This window comes from Talpa europaea, assembly GCF_964194135.1.
Source record: "Talpa europaea genome assembly, chromosome: X".
In the NCBI taxonomy this organism is placed as follows: Eukaryota; Metazoa; Chordata; class Mammalia; order Eulipotyphla; family Talpidae; genus Talpa; species Talpa europaea.
In genome coordinates, this window is record NC_140081.1 from 28,314,911 (window position 1) to 28,333,706 (window position 18,796).

The 18,796-nt window shown below is 40.2% G+C and overlaps 1 protein-coding gene across 1 annotated transcript in view; it reads right to left on the reverse strand.

The window, feature by feature from the left end:
* MAOB (monoamine oxidase B) overlaps positions 1-18,796 on the reverse strand; it is a gene marked incomplete at its 3' end in the record, with an annotated part of 102,661 nt that overhangs the window by 21,507 nt on the left and 62,358 nt on the right. The window contains exon 4 of the mRNA XM_084258695.1: positions 428-532. Within this exon, the coding sequence (XP_084114821.1) occupies positions 428-532 (105 nt within the window). The remainder of the gene's footprint in view (positions 1-427; positions 533-18,796) is intronic.

An 18,796-nucleotide genomic window follows, 5' to 3' on the forward strand; every position in this document is an offset into this window, starting at 1 on the left:
TGATAATAGAGAGAACATTCATAAAATTATCTGTTTAACAAGCATCAGACAGCTGCACCAAAGCCTGTCTAAATGGTAGCTTTGGGTTAAGCTTTGTGTATGTTTACTTATGGTTTGCAGATTTGGGTATAGTGGACCCAGAAGTCTTATTTTGCTGTATTGAGGATTTTCTAAATTAAAAACATCATCTCAGGAAGGCTCAGTGATATGTGATCTATATGACCATCTTACCCTCATCAGTAGCATACAAATTAGCAATCTGTTGGACATCCTTTAGAGGTTAGAAACAAGGTTGCTAATTCATTTCCAAATTCTTACTGAGAGTTATGTACTAGACAATGTGCTGGGCATTTATGATGTTTCACCTTTTTTTTTTACAATTTATGAAAAATACAAATGTAGTTAAAGAAGTTTGAGGAAGTTTTACCTCTCTTCCCATGTCATCTATTGTTCTCCAAAGGTTGTTATAATCCAGGAAGACAATTGGATTCCATACAGGTGGGAATGGGCCCCTGAAGGCGTATGATTTGCCCTGAAAGATATTTTTAAAAGAAAACATTTGCTACAATATAAAAGCAGTTAGATCTGTCAAATAGGTAAGTGTCAGCAAGCAAAAGCATGTTAACGATCAATTTATGATATATACTCAAGTGTTTTAATTCCTCATATCCCCAGAACCCTACTTAACCATTCAGTATATAGGTGTCTACCACAATTCTCTTCTTGCTAAATATTTGATGTCACAACAAACACAATTAAAAGGTCTTTCTCTGAAATTGGAACCTTTTCCACATAAATTGTAAATGGCAGTACAGAAGTGGGATTACATAATCTCATTTGTCAATGATACTTGAAAATATCTCAGAGTAAGAAGACCCTGTGAGCCTGGAGGGTCATAAAATTAGAAATCTAATGCAAATGAGAAGGGGATGAAAAGTCAATCAAAGGAATTCCACGCTCTGTAGGAAGAGACACAAAATAGGGCCCAGTAAGCTACAAGGGATAAGATGTGCTCTGTGCTAGGGGTTTCAACAAATTCAAGGCAGAAAGAAGAGACAACTTCAAGCCTCTTCTCAGGACATACTTACACTCTGATTCTCCCAATAGGGTGGGGTTACCTTGATATAGAGATAAAGGGCACACATATCTGCAAAGAATATTATGATGACACCCTGGGAGGCTTAATTTGATGGCACTTAAAAGAGATGCACAAAAACACTTTGGATCAATTTAAAAAACTGAGTCAGAAGCCAGGCTGTGCAATCTGGCGTAATTTTCAACTGAATCGGAATAATTGAAGGTCTACAGTTAACCAAAAATCTCACATGAACTCCAGTCATTCAGCAAAGATTCATTTCAAATTGATTTGTAGGAAGAGAAACGAGTTGTAGAATGAGAAATGATTTCATATTCTTCCCTTTATTCATTTTGTGACAGTGGTGATCTCTCTCCTACAAGGTCATAAGATTAGCAGGGAAGAGCAATAATGTAGGCTTACTTTTCTTCTTTTATTAGTTCTCCAGGAAACAGACCAATAGTATATGAGTATATGTGTGTGTGCTATTTGGAGATATATATATATATATAATTGGGGGGAGATTTTAAGGAATTGACTCAAGTAATTGTGGAGACCAGGGAAGAATTGCAGTTTCAGATCTAAAGGCAGTCTGCTACACCAGAATTTCCTTGAGAGACCTCAGATTTTTCTATTAAGGCCTTCAATTGATTCGAAGAAGCCCATCAACATTATGGAGGGTGATCTGCTTTGCTCAAAGTTGACTGATTTAAATGTTAATTTCATCTTAAAAATGCAATCAAAGATGGGGCCTCCCCAGTGGCGCAGCGATTGAGCGCTGGGTTGCGAAGCTGCCCGCAGTCTCTGCAGCACTGGTTCGATCCCCGGCTGCTCCCCGGCCACCAGAGGAGGGTCCCACATGGCGCGCAGACCTCTCCTGCCGCCCGCTGCTCCCCTCAGCAGTGTACTTCGGTCCTTCTGCCTGCTCTGCTCCCAGCTCTGGCTCTGGTGAATTCTCTCACCCTCCCGCACTTCTGACTGTACCCAGTGCTTGTATAAATAAATAAATAAATAAATAAATCTTTTTGAAAAAATGCAATCAAAGAAATGTCTAGAATAGTGTTTGACCACATAACTGGGTATTTGGTTTAGCCAAATTGACACAAAAATAATCATCACACTTCTTTTTTTTAAAAAAAGATTTATTTATTTATACAAGAACTGGGGTACAGGTCAGAGATGTGGGAGGGTGAGAGAATCCACTACAGACAGAGAGGGGAGTAGAATAGGCAGACATATTGAAGACACTGCCGAGGGGGCCAGTGGGCAAGACAGGAGAGGTCTACCATGCCATGTGGGTTTCTCCCTGGCCGTCCAGGAATCGAACCTGCACTGCAGAAGCTGCAGACAGCTTCATAGCATGGCGCTCAACCCACTGCACCACTGGGTAGGTCCCTCATCACACTTCTTAATCAACTTCATTGAGGTAATTTACATAATGTCACCATTTTCAATGCAGAATTTGGAGAGTTTTAACATGTGTACATGCATGGGAACACTGACACAATCAAGATATAAAACATTCTGATCATCTCAGTTTTTTCTTGCCCTTTTTCAGTCAGTCCCTGCCACCCTCTGGCCCCAAACAATTATTGCCCAGTTTTCTGTAACTATAGATTGACTCCTCCTGTTCTAGAATTTTTTTTAATGGAATCATGCTGTATGTACGGTACCATCTTTTTCTGGCTTCTTTGGCTTAACATGATGTTCTTTTTTTGGTTGTTGTTGGGTCAAGGGGCATGTACATCTAATATATTTTCTTTTTTAGAAATAGCTGTTTTTCTCTCTTCAAATTGGTTGCATTGATTTGTACTTCTACTAACAGTGTATGAATGAATGCCTGTAGTTTTGTTTGTTTGTTTGTTTTTACTTCTCCAACAATGCAGTTATCAAAATATTTATTAACTGTTAGGACAAAAAGGTATTTATGATTTTATTGGGCATCCATTCATATATTTATTAACATTTATAGTTCTTGTAAGAGTTACATTAACATGATGTTCTTGAGGTTAGTCCATGCTGCAGTTTGTTCTTTTTTATTGCTGTGTATTGTTCCACTGTGTGGCTGTACTGTGGTTTGTTTATCCATTCATCCTTTGATGATTATTTCCACATTTGATCTATTGTGGATTATACTGTTATTAACATTCTTATACAGGGATTTTTTTTTTAATATACATGCTTTCCTTTACCTTGGCTAAATGCCTAAGAGTGAAATGGCTGAGCTGTATGTATAGTGGGTATACATTTAACATTTTATTTTATTTTATTTTTTTAAAGATTCAATTTTTTTTAATTTATACAAGAACCAGGGTACAGGCCAGAGGAGCAGAAGGGTAAGAGGATTCACCAGAGGAAGAGCGGGGAGCAGAACAGGCAGATGACCGAAATACACTGCTGAGGGGAGCAGTGAGCGTGACAGGAGAGGTCTGCCACGCCATGTGGGAATCTCCCTGGCTGCCCGGGAGTCGAACCTGTGCTGCAGAGGCTGTGGACAGCTTCACAGTGCTGCGCTCAACCCACTGCACCACTGGGGAGGCCCTACATTGGACATTTTAAGTTTAACAGTTTCCCAAAGTAATTGGACTGCTTTCACATTCTTTCCAGCAATTTCTACTTGCTCCACATCCTGACCAAGACTTGAGGACTTTTTTTTTGTTTTTATTTATGCATACAAGAGCTGGGTACAGGTCAGAGATGCGGGAGGCTGAGAGGATTTACCAGAGACAGAGTGGGGAGCAGAAAAGGCAGATTGACTGAAATACACTGCTGAGGGGAGCAGTGGGCGAGTCAGAAGAGGTCTGCAGTGCCATTTGGGTTGCTCCCTGGCCGGGGATCAAACTCGTGCTACAGAGACTGCAGATTGCTTCATTGTGCGGTACTTAACCCCTTGTGCCACCAGGGAGGCCCTGTGGACTTTTTTTTTTGTTCAATTTTTTTAAAGACTTATTTATTTATGCATACAAGAGCTGGGGTACAGGCCAGAGGTGTGGGGGGTGAGAGAATTCACCAGAGACAGAGTGGGGAACAGAACAGGCAGATTGACCAAAGTACACTGAAGAGGGGAGCTGCAGTCAAGTCAGGAGAGGTCTGCTGCACCAAGTGGGTCACCTCCCTGGCCGGGGATAGAACTCGTGTTGCAGTGGCTGTGGATTGCTTCATAGGCTGTGTCTTAACCCTTGCGCCACCAGGGAGGCCCTGTTCATTTGTTTTAAACACACTGCTCATTTTAGAATGATGTGAGACTTACAGGGAAGTTGCAGACAGAATACAGAAGGCATCTATACACACCTCAAATAGTTTTTTTCTGAGTGTTAGCACTGTGCAGTGCCATGGCACGCTTATCATAACCAGGAGGCTCACACCGATATATCACAATTTATGAAATTTCAAACTTTATTTGGATTTCACCAGTTTGTTGACGTACTTTTTCTGTTCCAGGATCCCATCCAGGAGACTACATTACATTTAGTCATCAAGTCTCCTTTGGACTGTGACAATGTCTGTCTTTCCTTGTTTTTCATGACCCTGACAGTTCTGAAGAATACTGGTCAGGTGTTTTGTAGAATGTCCTTCTATGTGGAGCTGTCTAGAGTTTTGCTTTCTTTTCATTTAAAATTTTTTTTTCAAGATTTATTTATTTATGCATACTTGAACTGGGGTGTAGACCAGAGGTGCGGGGGTGAGAGGATTCACCAGAGAGAGTGGGGGAGCAGAACAGGCAGATCGGCTGAAATACACTGCTGAGGGGAGCAAGAGGGGAGACAGGAGAGGTCTGCTGCACCATGTGGGTGAGCTCCCTGGTCAGGGACTGAACTCATGCTGCAGTGGCTGGCGATAGCTTGATAGTGCTGAGACTTTAACCCCTGCGCCAACAGGGAGGCCCTCTTCTCCCTCTTTTCGTTTTTGAACAAGCTTGTAGAATTGGGAGAAAGAACACAGTAGAGGCAAAATGCCCTGTAATTATGACAACACAGAAAGCATGAGACTTGCACTGATGGTACTAATCTTTGTGCCCTGGTTAAGGTGGTGTCTGTAGGGTCTCTCCACCACAGTTACTGTTTCTCCCTTTTTATGCTCTGTTCTTTGGAAGAAGAACAGTTAGGACCCAGTAAGCTTGCTACAAGGAATAAGATGTGCTCTGTGCCAGGGGTTCCCAAGATCAACAAATGCAAGGCAGAAAGAAGAGACAATTTCAAGCCTCTTCTCAGGATGTGCTTATACTTAGTCCATCCTAAAGAGGAGATGCTGGGAGTTGAGCTCTACTTCCTGCAGGCAAAATATGCACATAATTAAAAAAAAATCTCCTCTCTAAGAAATATTTCCCTCATATCATTATTAGTATGAATTTATATATATATATATGTATGTATATGTCTTATGCTTTGAATTAAAACCTAATACTACATTATTCATTTTGCTGCTCAAATTATTTACACCTCTGGACACTGGGAGCTCCTTCAGTTGACTCCTGTGTCCCTTTGCCATGCTTCCATTCCTTTATTTCTTGAGCACTTCCTTCCTTTCTGCCACTAGAAGATTATCCAGGCCCATTTTCTATTGTCTCTGCCTCAGCCCTAGGAGGTGCCATTTCTCCAAGGATCCTTTGTGACATTTTTTTAATTTGATGTATTTTTTACATCATTCTTCATTTTTGTACAATATATGCTTTCTCATCTCAGTTATAGTCCCTGTGAAATTACCACCACCAATTCACCCGTGTGTCCTCACCCTAGTCCCTTGTGCTCTTCCCACCCTTGTTTTGATCCTACTTAACATCACTCGTAATCAGGGAAATGCAAATAAAAATCTTTGTGACTTTCATCAAAAGAATAGTATTTAGAAGAAACTTCTGGCCACTAAGAATATGCTGGATTTAAAAATATGCAAGAGTTTTATTGAGATGCAATTTAAATACCATAATTTTCATGATGACTTTTTAAAACGTCTACTTATGCCTTTATCAGAGTTCAGCACGTAGAACTCAGTAGAAAACTGTGGAGAGATCCATGGGGTCATTCTCCATAAAAGACATGTGAATTCCTATTCCAGCTTTGCCCTTCCTAACCTAATTGACATAGAGCAAGTGAGTTGCTTAATCTCCTTGGGTCCCAGATATTGATCTTTCTAACTCAACATCTACTGGCCCCCTCATCTCTTTCAGGAAGTATGTACAGGTTACTATAACCAGCTGAAATAGGTGACTTCTCGTCCCAGAGCTCTGTCTACCCTTCAGCTGTCATTAACTCCACTGCACCAACTTCATGCATTGCCATTTTGTGTCGCTCATTGGACTCTCCGTGCAGAACATGGGCTCTGGAGCCAGTCTACTTGGATCAATTCATGGTTCAGTCACTCACGAACTGTGATAAATTGCTTAACCTCTCGGTACCTCGGTTTACTCACTTGTAAAATGGGAGGACAGTACCTCCCATAGATATAACTGGAATGATGAATGAGTTGAGACATATAAGTCACATTGAACAGTGCCTGGCATGTTGTAAGCTCTCACTGAATGTTATGACTGGAACTGCAACTGTTGTGATTATAATACTTGCATGCTCAGGACCTGCTGGCATAGATTACTGGCATGTAGTCACTTCTGAACTGTTTGATATCATCTCAGCTGTGTAATCTGAACTTGTTATTTACCCCCCACACAAATATCCTCAATTGTAACATGATTTTTGTACTTAGGTTTTTTCTTTTTTTTTTTTAAGATTTATTTATTTATACAAGAACTGGGGTACAGGCCAGATGCGCAGGAGGGTGAGAAGATCCACCAGAGACAGAGTGGGGAGCAGAACAGGCAGACTGACTGAAACACACTGCTGAGGGGAGCAGTGGGCGAGACAGGAGAGGTCTGCCGTGCCATGTGGGACCCTCGCCGGCTGGGATCGAACCGGCACTGCAGAGGCTGCGGACAGCTTCACAGCGTGTCGCTCAACTGCCTGCGCCACCAGGGGAGGCCCAGTACTTAGGTTTTTTCTTAAGCCACTCAGGCTCAAATAAAAAATACTATAGTCTGGGTGTATCAACAACAGAAATGTATTTCTCACAGTGCTGGAGGCTGTGAAGTGCAAGATGAAGGTGCAGGCAGACTTGGTGTCTGGTGAGAACCAGCTTTTTGGTTCCTACATAGACATCTTCTCTTTTATTAAAGTACTTCTTACAGTGTCTCTTTTCAAAGGACGCTGATATCAACCATGCGGATTCTGACTCATGACCTGATAGTTCCCAATGCTCCATCTCCTAACACCATGACATTGGAGGTTAGATTTCAATATATACATTTTGGAGAGACACAAATATTTGGTCTCTAGCAGGTTTCTTATGCTTTTATTTATCTACTTGATTTAAGTCTCCAGTCGAGTCCAAACGCAACTCTGGCCTCTGAAGATCTTCACCAGCACAGTAGTGCCAATCTCCGCCTTCTTTCCCACTCCACACCCAGATGCACTTACACGAAGGCAGCGAGGGATGAAACTCCAATAGTCATGAACCAAGTCAGGTCACCTACCAAACGCGAGAGCTTCCAAGACTGGCAAACAAAGCCATCTCCCTGGACCACTCATGTATCATTGTGCCCACAAGTAAAGGGGATCAGAAAAAGATAAAAATCACAGATTGGATAGTTGGCCCTTAACTGGGGAAAACAGCACATTTTTGCTTGAAAACCCTTCCTAAGATGGAAGGGAAGAAATTATTACTCAGCCAAACACTTAAATTATCCAGGGCTTTGTGAGATTTTATAAACACTTTGGTTCTGCAGAAATCACCAGCAGATGACTTGAAGAAGGGTGTGAGTCCAGAAGACTTGGTTAATTTATGTCTGCTCTGCCACTAGTTTGATCTACGCCAACAATTGTAGCTCCTGGGAACATAAAGACAATTCTTTCAGGGCCTCCCCAGTGGCGCAGTGGTTGAGCGCTGGGTTGCAAAGCTGCCCGCAGCCTCTGCGGCACTGGTTCGATCCCCGGCTGCTCCCAGGCCACAGGAGGAGGGTCCCACATGGCGCGCAGACCTCTCCTGCCGCCCGCTGCACCCTCAGCAGTGTACTTTGGTCCTTCTGCCTGCTCTGCCCCCTGCTCTGGCTCTGGTGAATTCTTTCAACCTCCCGCACTTCTGACTGTACCCAGTGCATGTATAAATAAATAAATCTTTAAAAAAAAAGACAATTCTTTCAGAAACTGATAACTGCAATCTGACTCATGGGGCTTGGCCTGGGAAAAAGTGAAAAACAGCTTTTGGGTGAGGACAGAGTTATCTGGCAAACCATGACCTGCATGGGGAGCCCCACCCAACAACAATAGCCTGTTCTTCCCACGAACCTTCTACTCAAGGGCATATTTTAAGATGGGCACCGCTCCACCATCCTGCTCTCCTGTCCCAAGGATAAGGTCTTTGTACAGCACATGTCAAATGAAAAAGATGTGTGTAATGGGGTGGGCAAACTCCCAGTCTCAGACTCCATTTGACAGATCCCAGTTCAGTGCCCACCTGAAATGCCATCCCAGTTAAAAGACAGACACTCATTCAATGAGATCCCAAGGACAGTGGTGGTGCAAACAGCAATCATTCTAGCAATGCAAAGGTGCCAGAGGCCACCTGGTAAAACCCTCCTAATTGAAGGATTCTCTTATAGAGGATGCTTGTTTGGAACCTGAAAACCAAAACCAGAGTGAGATGCGACCATAATATAGATGAAGAGGCCGACAGTTCTCAAACTGTGGTCCGAGGATCCTTTGGGGTCCCTAAAACATATTCAGTGTGAATATGTTCACCTATGAACATATGTAGAAAAAGATTGACTTCCTATAATCCAATCAAAACAACTTATTGCAACAGATTGAATGCAGACACAGATATGAGAATGCAGCTGTCTACCACCAAGTCAGATGTGAGAGACGTGCAAAACTGTAAACCAATGCCATTCAATCCTTTTTTTTTTTTTTTTAGAAACATTTTTTGGGCCTCCCTAGTGGTGCAAAGGGTTGAGACTCAACACTATGAAGCTATCCACAGCCACTGTAGCATGAGTTCAATCCCCGGCCAGGGAGTTGACCCACATGGCGCAGCAGACTTCTGTCTTGCCCGCTGCTCCCCTCAGCAGTGTATTTCAGTCAGTCTGACTGTTCTGTTCTCCACTCTGTCTCTGGTGAATCCTCTCACCTCGCCCCCACGCCTCTGTCTTGTACCTCAGTTCTTGTATGCATAAATAAATAAATATTGAAAAAAGAAACATTTTTCGTAAGAATGTATTATGCTAATTTTTACTAGTGTTATTATTTTATTTTAGGTAAATTAATACTTTTTTTGTAAAAATTCTGTTTCAATTCCTTTTTTATTTAAAGATTTATCTTGCTCTATGCACTTGACAATTATTGGTTAATTAATCCTCACGAAACCCCTTTTAGATGGAGAAACTGATGCATAGAGAGTTGAAATATTCATCATTTGTTCAAGGTCTTAACAGTTCATAAGTGGAGGCAGGATTTATAGTTAGACATTCAAAAGCCAATGCCCATGATCATGAAGCTTGCCAGCTTTGAAATTATAATTATAATTTGTCGGACACATATGCTAACGGTTTTAATTATTTAATTTCATTTTCACAACGACCTAATGAGTAAATGACTAATTGTATCTCATTTTACAGATGCGTTCCAAAGCACAGAGAGGTGGAATAACTTGTTGAAGGTGGCACAGCTTGTATCTGGTGGGAATGGAATTTAATCTCAGTTTTGTGTATTCAGAGCTCAAGCTCTTAGTGAGATCTCTGTTCTATGAGTTCCTGCTCAAATTGGTTTAAAGAAGGTCTCTCTGGAAGACACTTGATCAGTAACCATTGATATTCCTACAAACCAGACAGAAGCTAATGATGGGTTAAACTACCAACTAGATCTTTTCTGCTGCAAGGGAGAGTCCAATCCACTCTCAAATAGCTGCCCATAAGTTCGTTTATTCAACTAGTATTGCTTGAGCACCTCTTCTGTGTCTGGCACTGCTCTAGGCTCCGGGCACAGTAGTAAGCTCCCCCAGCCTCTGGGAAAATGGCTATTTCATGCAGCGTGTAGTTAACAGGATTCATAACTGTGTCTACTTACTCTAGACAGCCCTACCTTTCTCTGAACAGAGCCATTCTGCTATTCAGGAAGCAAGGTCTCCAAAAGCTCCAAACAGAAAAGTTTGACAGAGAACCATTGAAGAGAAGAATGGACTTTACAAATGGTCACTGTGGCAGATACTGTGGTAAGCTTGCCCACATCTCCATTCAAAAAGTACAGACTTATTTCTTCAGCTGCTAGGGGTGTTGCTGGCAGGAGCACTTGACACTTAGCCCCTATCAGAGATTAGCCCAGTTGCAGAAAAGCTACTTTGTCTCCTCCCAGCAGCCCACTTCCAATGACTGGTGGAAGTGAGGGTATAAAGGTCACGCCTTCCCATCCCAGTGCCACAAAGACACCCTCTATTCAGAATTCCTTGCAGAGGTGACTGAAGCTTCCATTGACACTACATCACTATATAATGTCCCCCTCTACCACCTCCTGCCTCTTTCCCCTTCTGTTCTCAGCTCTTGATTTCTAGAAACCCCCCTAATAACCTTCCTGCAGGCTAATCTCCATCTCAACTCCGCTTCCAAGGGCGCGCCATGGCAACAGTCTTTCACTGGAATGGGCACAGCAACTGCAGCAATGTCTAAGGAATCTCAAATCCAGGACTCTAGAGTAATCCAAGTCTCATGAAAAATTTCCAGAACCAAGCACAATGGGACCTCTTTTGAGAACAGTGGTATTTTCTTTTGGAAGAAAATGGAGAGTGGAGAGGCCCCACTCTTTTCCATGATTCTCTAAAAAAACCGGGGGTGGGTGGGTGGAGGGGAAGGCAGGGAGAATACAGCAATAGCTGCTACAAACATAGATTGGTAAACAGACTAAAAGGGGGAAATTGAGATGAGAAAGTTTGTAATCAAACCTTAGGCCTCTAAGGCAAAGCTCACTTTTACATCATAGGTCATAATTTTAAAATTTCATTACTGTTCATGTAACGGTTTATGCCAGGAGCAAAAGTGAATTTGTCATCTTAAAAAGGTCTCCAAGGACCTTTAAAAACCTGAGCTGATAGATGAAGAAAACAAATTGGTGGTTGCCAAAGGTGGGGGGGTGAGGGGCGGGTGAAATGGTTGAAAGGCTTCAATAGGTACAATTCTCCATGCATTTTTAACATTCTCTGCTAGCTGCTTTAGCTTACATGGAATGTGAATCTTAAATTAGAGGACAGATCACTTTTAGTGTCACTAAAAGTCTTCATTAAATCCTCCATAAATAATTTACACAGAAAGTAATTTTCCCAGTTCTAATGTTCTAATTTAATTGATAAATCTAACATGCCTTTTCATAAAAACTAAAGTACTTGTTTAAATAGCCATTACTAAAGAATGGTAAAATTTTTACAATTTACATGATCGTAGAGCTATGTCATGGTTTGGAAAATTTTACTGCAGAAGTGTGATATTATGAAAATATACATTTGATCTTTGTCCCCAGTTCCTGACACCAGAGCTTTGAAATTTCCTGAGTGATAAAAGACTGTCTTTGGTAATTCACAGCAAGCTCTATTTAACCAAATCTGGGTTGACACTGATGAGATGACTCTTGGTCAGCCTCTAGATAGGCTCAGAACGGAGCTGGTTGCCAGAGGACTAAACAATAAGATTAGAAACTTGAAACTTTCAGCCCGCCTCTAAACCTCTGGGGAGGGCAGCAGGACTGGCAATTGATTTAATCATGGATGGCCAATGGCTTGATCGATGAAGCCTATGTAATGAAACTGCCATTGAAAAAACCCCCCTAAATAGGAAGTTCTGAGATCTTCTAGGTTGGTGAATAGAACATAATCATGTGCTGGGACAGTAGGTGTACCCCAAAGTCCAAGACAACAGAAATTCCTGAGACCCTCCAAATCTTGTCCTATGTGGCACTTCATCTGGCTGTTCATCTATAATCATTTAAAAAGCCTTTATGATGTAAATAGTGCTGCAAAGAACATACACATTCATAGATCCCTTTGAGTTAGTGTTTTTGCATTCTTGGTTAGGTACCTAGGAATGGGATTGATGGACCATATGGTAGCTCTATCTTTAATATTTGAGGAAATGCCATACTGTGTTCTATGGGGGCTGTAACAGTTTACATTACCACCAGCGATGTACAACGGTTTCTTTGCTGTACATCCTTATCATTCTTGTTGTTACAAGACTTTTGATAAGGGCCATTATCACAGGACTGAGACAGTATCTTATTGTGGTCTTAGTTCATATTTCTGTGATGATGAGAATTTTTCATGTGTTTATTGGCCATCAGTATGTTTTCTTTGGAGAACTGTCTATGTAGCTATTGTGCCCAGTTATTGATTGAGTTACTTTCTTTTGTTGAGCTGTATGAGTTATTTGTGGATCTTGGATATTAGTCCTTTGTCAGATGTATGATGCACTAATACATTTTTCCAACAGTGGGGCGTCTACTTGTTTCAATGATAGCTTCTTTTTAGTGCAGAAACTTTTTATCTTGAGGTAGTCATATTTATTTATTTTGCCTTTTTTGTTTTGCTGTAGGAGTGAAGTAGCCAAATGTATCACTGAGGTTAATGTCAAAGAAAGAAAGAAAAAGGAAAGAAGGAAATAAAATTACAGACCATTATCTATGATGTCTGATGCACACATGCAACAATCCTCCAAAAAACTAGCAAACTGAATTCAACAATGCATTAAAGGATCAAACATCATGGCCAAAAGAAATCTATTCCATGATGCAAGGATGTCAATGCCTGAAAATCAATCATGATACTTCACCACATCGGCAAAAGAAGAAATAAAAACTATCATCATTTTTAAAAAAAGCCTTTATGATAAACCAGTAGTAGTAAGCAAACTGCTCTCTCCAAGTTTGGAGAGCCATTTAGCAAATTATCTAACCTGGGAAACTCCAGTTTATAGCCAGTTGATCATAATTACAAAGAGGCACAGGACTTGTGGCTGGCATCTGAAGTGGGGACACTCTTGCACGACTGACCCCTTAACTTGGAGGGTTATGCTAACTCTGGGTAGTCAGTGTGAGAAGTGAATTGAATTGTAGCACATCTGAGTTGTCAAAGAGTTGGAGAATTGGTTCATGTGGGGGAGCGTGTGGAGGAAAGGCACATATTTGGTTTCAGAGGCAATGTCAACTAAAAAAAGAATTCATCATAGTAAGTGGTTAAACTGGTTTTTAGTTGATTGAATTGTAAAGCAATAAAGAAATAAGCCAAATACAATAGCCTTAGCACAAAAGGGACACTCAGTTTAACCATAATTATTGCAGAGTCTTACTTTGGAATATTCAAATACTAGAAGTCATGTGGAAAAGATTCATTTTTGCACCTGCATGCACACGATTAGAGTTTCTGAAGACATTTTGTGATGTTCGGCATACCACCAGGCATCTATGGGGCTCAGGTAAGCAGCTTCAAATGCCTGGGCCTCTGTATAACATGAAGGCAAACAGGACCAATGTCATGTTGTCATCGGTGACAATCAGTGATGATGCATACACAACACATCTCTTGACAGAGAGCCTGTACATAGCAAATGAGTAAATGCTGAGTAATGATCTTTGCAGTTGTTTTCCCATGAAGGATACTGTCATTTAAGGGCTGTGAGCACTGGCTCCATATTATTTTAATAAATACCACAGAGTCCCTTAACAAATACATCTTGAGCCTCCCATGAAGGGAGGCGCTCCAGACCCCCTATGGGAATCCCACTGTGAGTCCCTAGATGACCTTGAAGCTGAAGGTGCATGGCATCCTGCCTTTACAGCATCACTCAGCATGCTAGAATATACTAGAAGCAAAGTCAATCTTCAACGGGATACCCCAGCCCCCCTTGTCAAGGGAGGTGCTCATCTGGTCACCTTCTCGATCAAGCCCTTTATTGAACCTTCAGGATTGGACCCTGACCTCCAGCCTCAGAGAACAGCTCAGCTAATCCCAAACAACTGCACCAGTTTCCTAGCCTGGCTGTAGCCCCCCAGGTCACAGGTGACAGACGACAGGTGCGTCCCTAGTATTTCAAAGATATTATCCGAATGCTTTTGATGTCCCTAAACTATACAGAGTGGTTAGAAGATGAAAAAGCTCTTTGTAACCTGGGTATAGGCATGGTACAATATAAAAGGGAAGAGAGAAAGAGAAATTAGGACTTCTAAAATAAATGATATTGCTCAAAATGGATTTTCCTTAGATGTCAATTATCATTTTTGGATTACCAAGCTATCATTTTGAAATCTTTGGATATGTGAAGATCTAAGTCTGGGATATTGTGTCTAAAAAGGAAATTATATATAAAAAATCCCTTCTAGAGAGTTTCTGTAACATATAAGATTAAAAATGATGCTAAAATTACCTGATATTTATAAAGTCATTTTGTATCATCACACTTAATTTTTTGACAGTACTGACAGGTAGAAACTAATAGTTCTACTTTATGGACTAGGAATTGAAGTTTCTAAGAAGCAGTAAATTACATTCCCAAGATTCATAATGAATTTCCTGAAAGCCGAGGACTTCAGCAGGTCTATGACTCTAATGTTAGGATGCATTTCTTTGCAGGGAGGTCCTTATAGGATGGAACTTTGAATGTATCTGACCCAACTTGTCTTCTACTCCCCCAGTTCCAAAGTAAGCCTCTGATTAATAATGGCATAGACACCACCTTTTCATTCCACAAATTGTTTGGAGAAAATGTTTACTTTCTCTAATTGCAGAAATCAGATCATGATTCACTACAATGGGTCAGAAGATTCTGCTCCCTCCAATTCAATGTTTTGAAATAAGAACTCCACTCTGAAATAAATCAAAGGAGATTTTTTTTGCATAAATAAAAAGATTTTGTTGGCTGCAAAAGGAGCTTCGCTGCTATGAACATTTATCCCTAGTGACATTCTGTTTATTTCAGGGAAAGTCACTCTTTGAGGCAGTGAACAGGGTGCTGGGCAGGTCCCATTAAGAGAATATTATGGGTTCTAGTAGAAAAATGATGCAGAGAAAAAATACTGAGTGAGATTCAGATAAGGAAAAAGGCAAGTCTGGCAAAGAGGCAATTTGTGAATTTTACATGGAAGACACCCTGGAGACATTTTAAGAGAATTCAAACTTTACCAGCTGGACTGAGATGAAAGGGAGAGCCCAGAGGCATCTGCTTATTCAAACAATTATGTTCAGGAACAAAGAGTTTTCAAAGGAGTTCACTGAAGGCATACCCATATGTTTAAAAAAAAAACAAAAACATTGCAAAGAAAAAGTCACGCCCAATAGAAAGCAGATTAGATTAAATATGATTGTGATAGTCCAACATCATAATTCCCATCTTCATCCTCACCCTTATCATTCCTCACCCCCACTGCCAACATCACGATGGTTAACTTTCTAAACATTTGCTGTGTGCAGGGAATTTTTCTAGAATCTCTCACATTTAATTCATTTATCTCTCTTAACAACTCTATAAGGAAAATAATATTGTTATTTTCATTTTTTTTCAATGAAGAAATAAAGACAGAGATTAAGTAACTTTCATTAAATCAAATCACATAGCTAATAAGTAGTGAGTCTGAAATTCAAATCCAAGCTCTGTGGATTCTAAGCTTATGATCTCAAATTCTGTATTATTACAGATGGACTGACTGTTTGATCTTTTGACCTTCCCAAGAAAATATACTTGATAACATATTTTTCAAGGCTACAAGGGACTTTGATATGGTAATGCCAACATATCTTGGAGTTGCTGGAAGATATGAGCAAAAGACTACTGGGACAAAGGCTATTTCTTTCATAGCTAGGAGAAATAGTCTTTCAGATTTATAATAATTCATTGGTCCTGTCAAATTTATAAGCACTTAGCTTTCTCCTTCTTGAAGTTATTTTCAGCCATTTCACCTTTTCCATCTTCATGCCTGTGTATTTATGTTCAGGAAGTCTGTCATTGTGTAGCTTCTTTTTCTTTGATCTGCATCATTTAGACTTGCTCTAAATAAATCTATTAACTTAGAAGGTTCCTAAAATCCCCCAACACATTTCTCACATACAGCTTCAATTTTAAAATTACATTCTCGGATATTGTCTCAGATCATTGCCTTAAATTCCCAAAGAAGCCACAGGGTGTTAGCTAACTTATGCTACCCCAAGTAGGTTTGTTTTATTTTATTTCATTTTTTTTGTAAGTAAAAGCAAAAAAAAATTTTTTTTAGTTTTTTTTTTAAGATTTATTTATTTATACAAGCACTGGGTACAGTCAGAAGCACGGAAGGGTGAGAGAATTCACCAGAGCCAGAGAGAGGAGCAGAGCAGGCAGAAGGACCGGAGTACACTGCTAAGGGGAGCAGCGGGTGGCAGGAGAGGTCTGCAAGCCATGTGGGACCCTCCTCCGGTGGCTGGGGAGCAGCCGGGGATCGAATTGGTGCTGCAGAAGCTGCTGGCAGCTTCGCAACCCAGCGCTCAATCGCTGCGCCACAGGGGAGGCCCTTTTTTAGTTATTTTTTTAATTAATTATTTTTATTTTTTACATCACTGTTCATTTTTCAACAATATAAATGATGACTATGATCGCGAGAAGTGTAGATGGTCTAAGTGTAGTTCCAGAATTCTCCCTTCAAAATTCCTAATGTCAACTGATATTGACAACATGTATGTTTCTCAAGTGTACATATACCTGTTTGAATAGAATGCTGTGATCCTAAAAGCTGGAGAGGAGAGAAAGATAGTAAGAATACCTTCATTACCAATGAATAAAATGAATATAACTAAGTGCAATGATGACTTAAGAATTCACAACACAAGCTGAATTTCACTTTTATGAGAAGCTCTAGGGTTAAATGAATCACATAGTTTTAAAAATCACATGACATTTTTTAGTTCAGCAGATATTTAGTGGTGTGCCTGAGTGAAGAAAGGATCTCCCCTTCTCAGTAAAGAATGTGTATTCTGGGCCTCCCTGATGGTACAAGGGGTTAAGTCTCAGCACTATAAAGCAATCTGCAGCCACTGCAGCACAAGTTCGATCCCCAGCCAGGGAGCTACCCACACGGTGCAGCAGATCTCTCCTGACTCGCCTGCTGCTCCCCTCAGCAGTGCATTTCAGTCAGTCTGCCTGTTCTGTTCCCCACTCTGTCTCTGGTGAATCTTCTCACCCCACCCCTCACACCTCTGGGCTTGCATCCCAGTTCTTGTATGTAAATAAACAAATAAATAAATTATAAAAAAAGAAAAAAAATGTGTATTCTTCTTTTATGTCTGCCAGAAAGAAAGAGCAGAATGGTGACACAGGTGAATGACATCTATGAATAAGAAATACACAAATATCCTCATGTTCATGGGCATGCCTGCGTGTGTGCACACCCCCCCCAATATCTCTTTGCTCATGAGAGAACTTCTATAGAATATTACTTTTAAAAGAAAAATTCAGATTGATTTACTTCTCTACTTAAAACCTTCCAATGGCTTCTTGTTTTGCCCAGAAGAAAAGTCAATATTCTTTATAATTGTCTACAGGCTTTCTCCAGCTAGTGTTGGATGTTAGCTCTCTGACCTCCCAGCATTGTGCTGGGGCTTGCGCATCCTAATTCATTAAAACTGTGCTCATCTCTTCCCAACTACGCATTCAGAGAAGATAAATTGATAGGTTGACATGGACCATGGTGAGGAATTTACATCATAAATAAAACCTTATAGATGAGAATTGGGTTTTTGTTGAAATATTACCACAGTGGTGAGACCCTGACTACTCTCTTTGAAATTAGCTCCTAATCTCTCAACTTCTCCTTGTTTCCTATCTCTGTAGCACTCACGATCTTCCGATACCTTTATTTTTTCCAAATATGGCTTAGTCGATATTTTATTATACATTGCTTTTTATATATATGGGACATTGGGCAGATCTAGTTAAAAAGTTCAAACCCTTTGTAGAAAGTATTAAATCTTGACATGGGAAGGTAACAGATTTTATAAGTCAAAGATATTTGCATAATTGAAGAACTTGCTTGTTAACTGAATTTTACTCTAAAATGTATTTGAAAATCAACTCTGTTAAAGAATGTTAAATTAATCATTTACATTTTGAAAAGTTTCAGACAAAGTAATGTATGAATTTTGGGTACATCTGAATTAACCTCATTTCAAGAAAGTCCATGCTTTCTAAAATTTTGTACTTAACTATCTTTCTAGATTGTGTCTGTTACTATAAGTGAAAAACAATATAAAATCAAACACGGCTAATTCTAATTCTATTTTAGGTATCCAAACTGTTTTTTCTAAGTATTTTACTTGATTGCTTATTGCCTGTGTTCCCCACCTAACACATATATTTCATAAGGGAATGATTTTTTGTAGGTTTCTTTGCCTCTGTATTTGTAAGTTTTATGTAACTAAACAGTGGGCAAAGGAAACAGTCTTCAGCTGTACAATTTCGGTAGGAGCTGGTATGTGATTTGAATAGGGGCTCTCCTAGTTTCTTGATATCAGATGAAGTTGGTCTTTATTTTCCTATAGGTCTAGATTAGCTGGGATTAAAATATTTCAGTTTTGCTCCTAAAAACAATGTCAAATCAGGGTCTACCCAATTGTGCTCTAAAAGGGCAAAAACTCATATAGGGGCAAAGACCTAATCTTTCAGTCATTCAAATCAGAAACTTT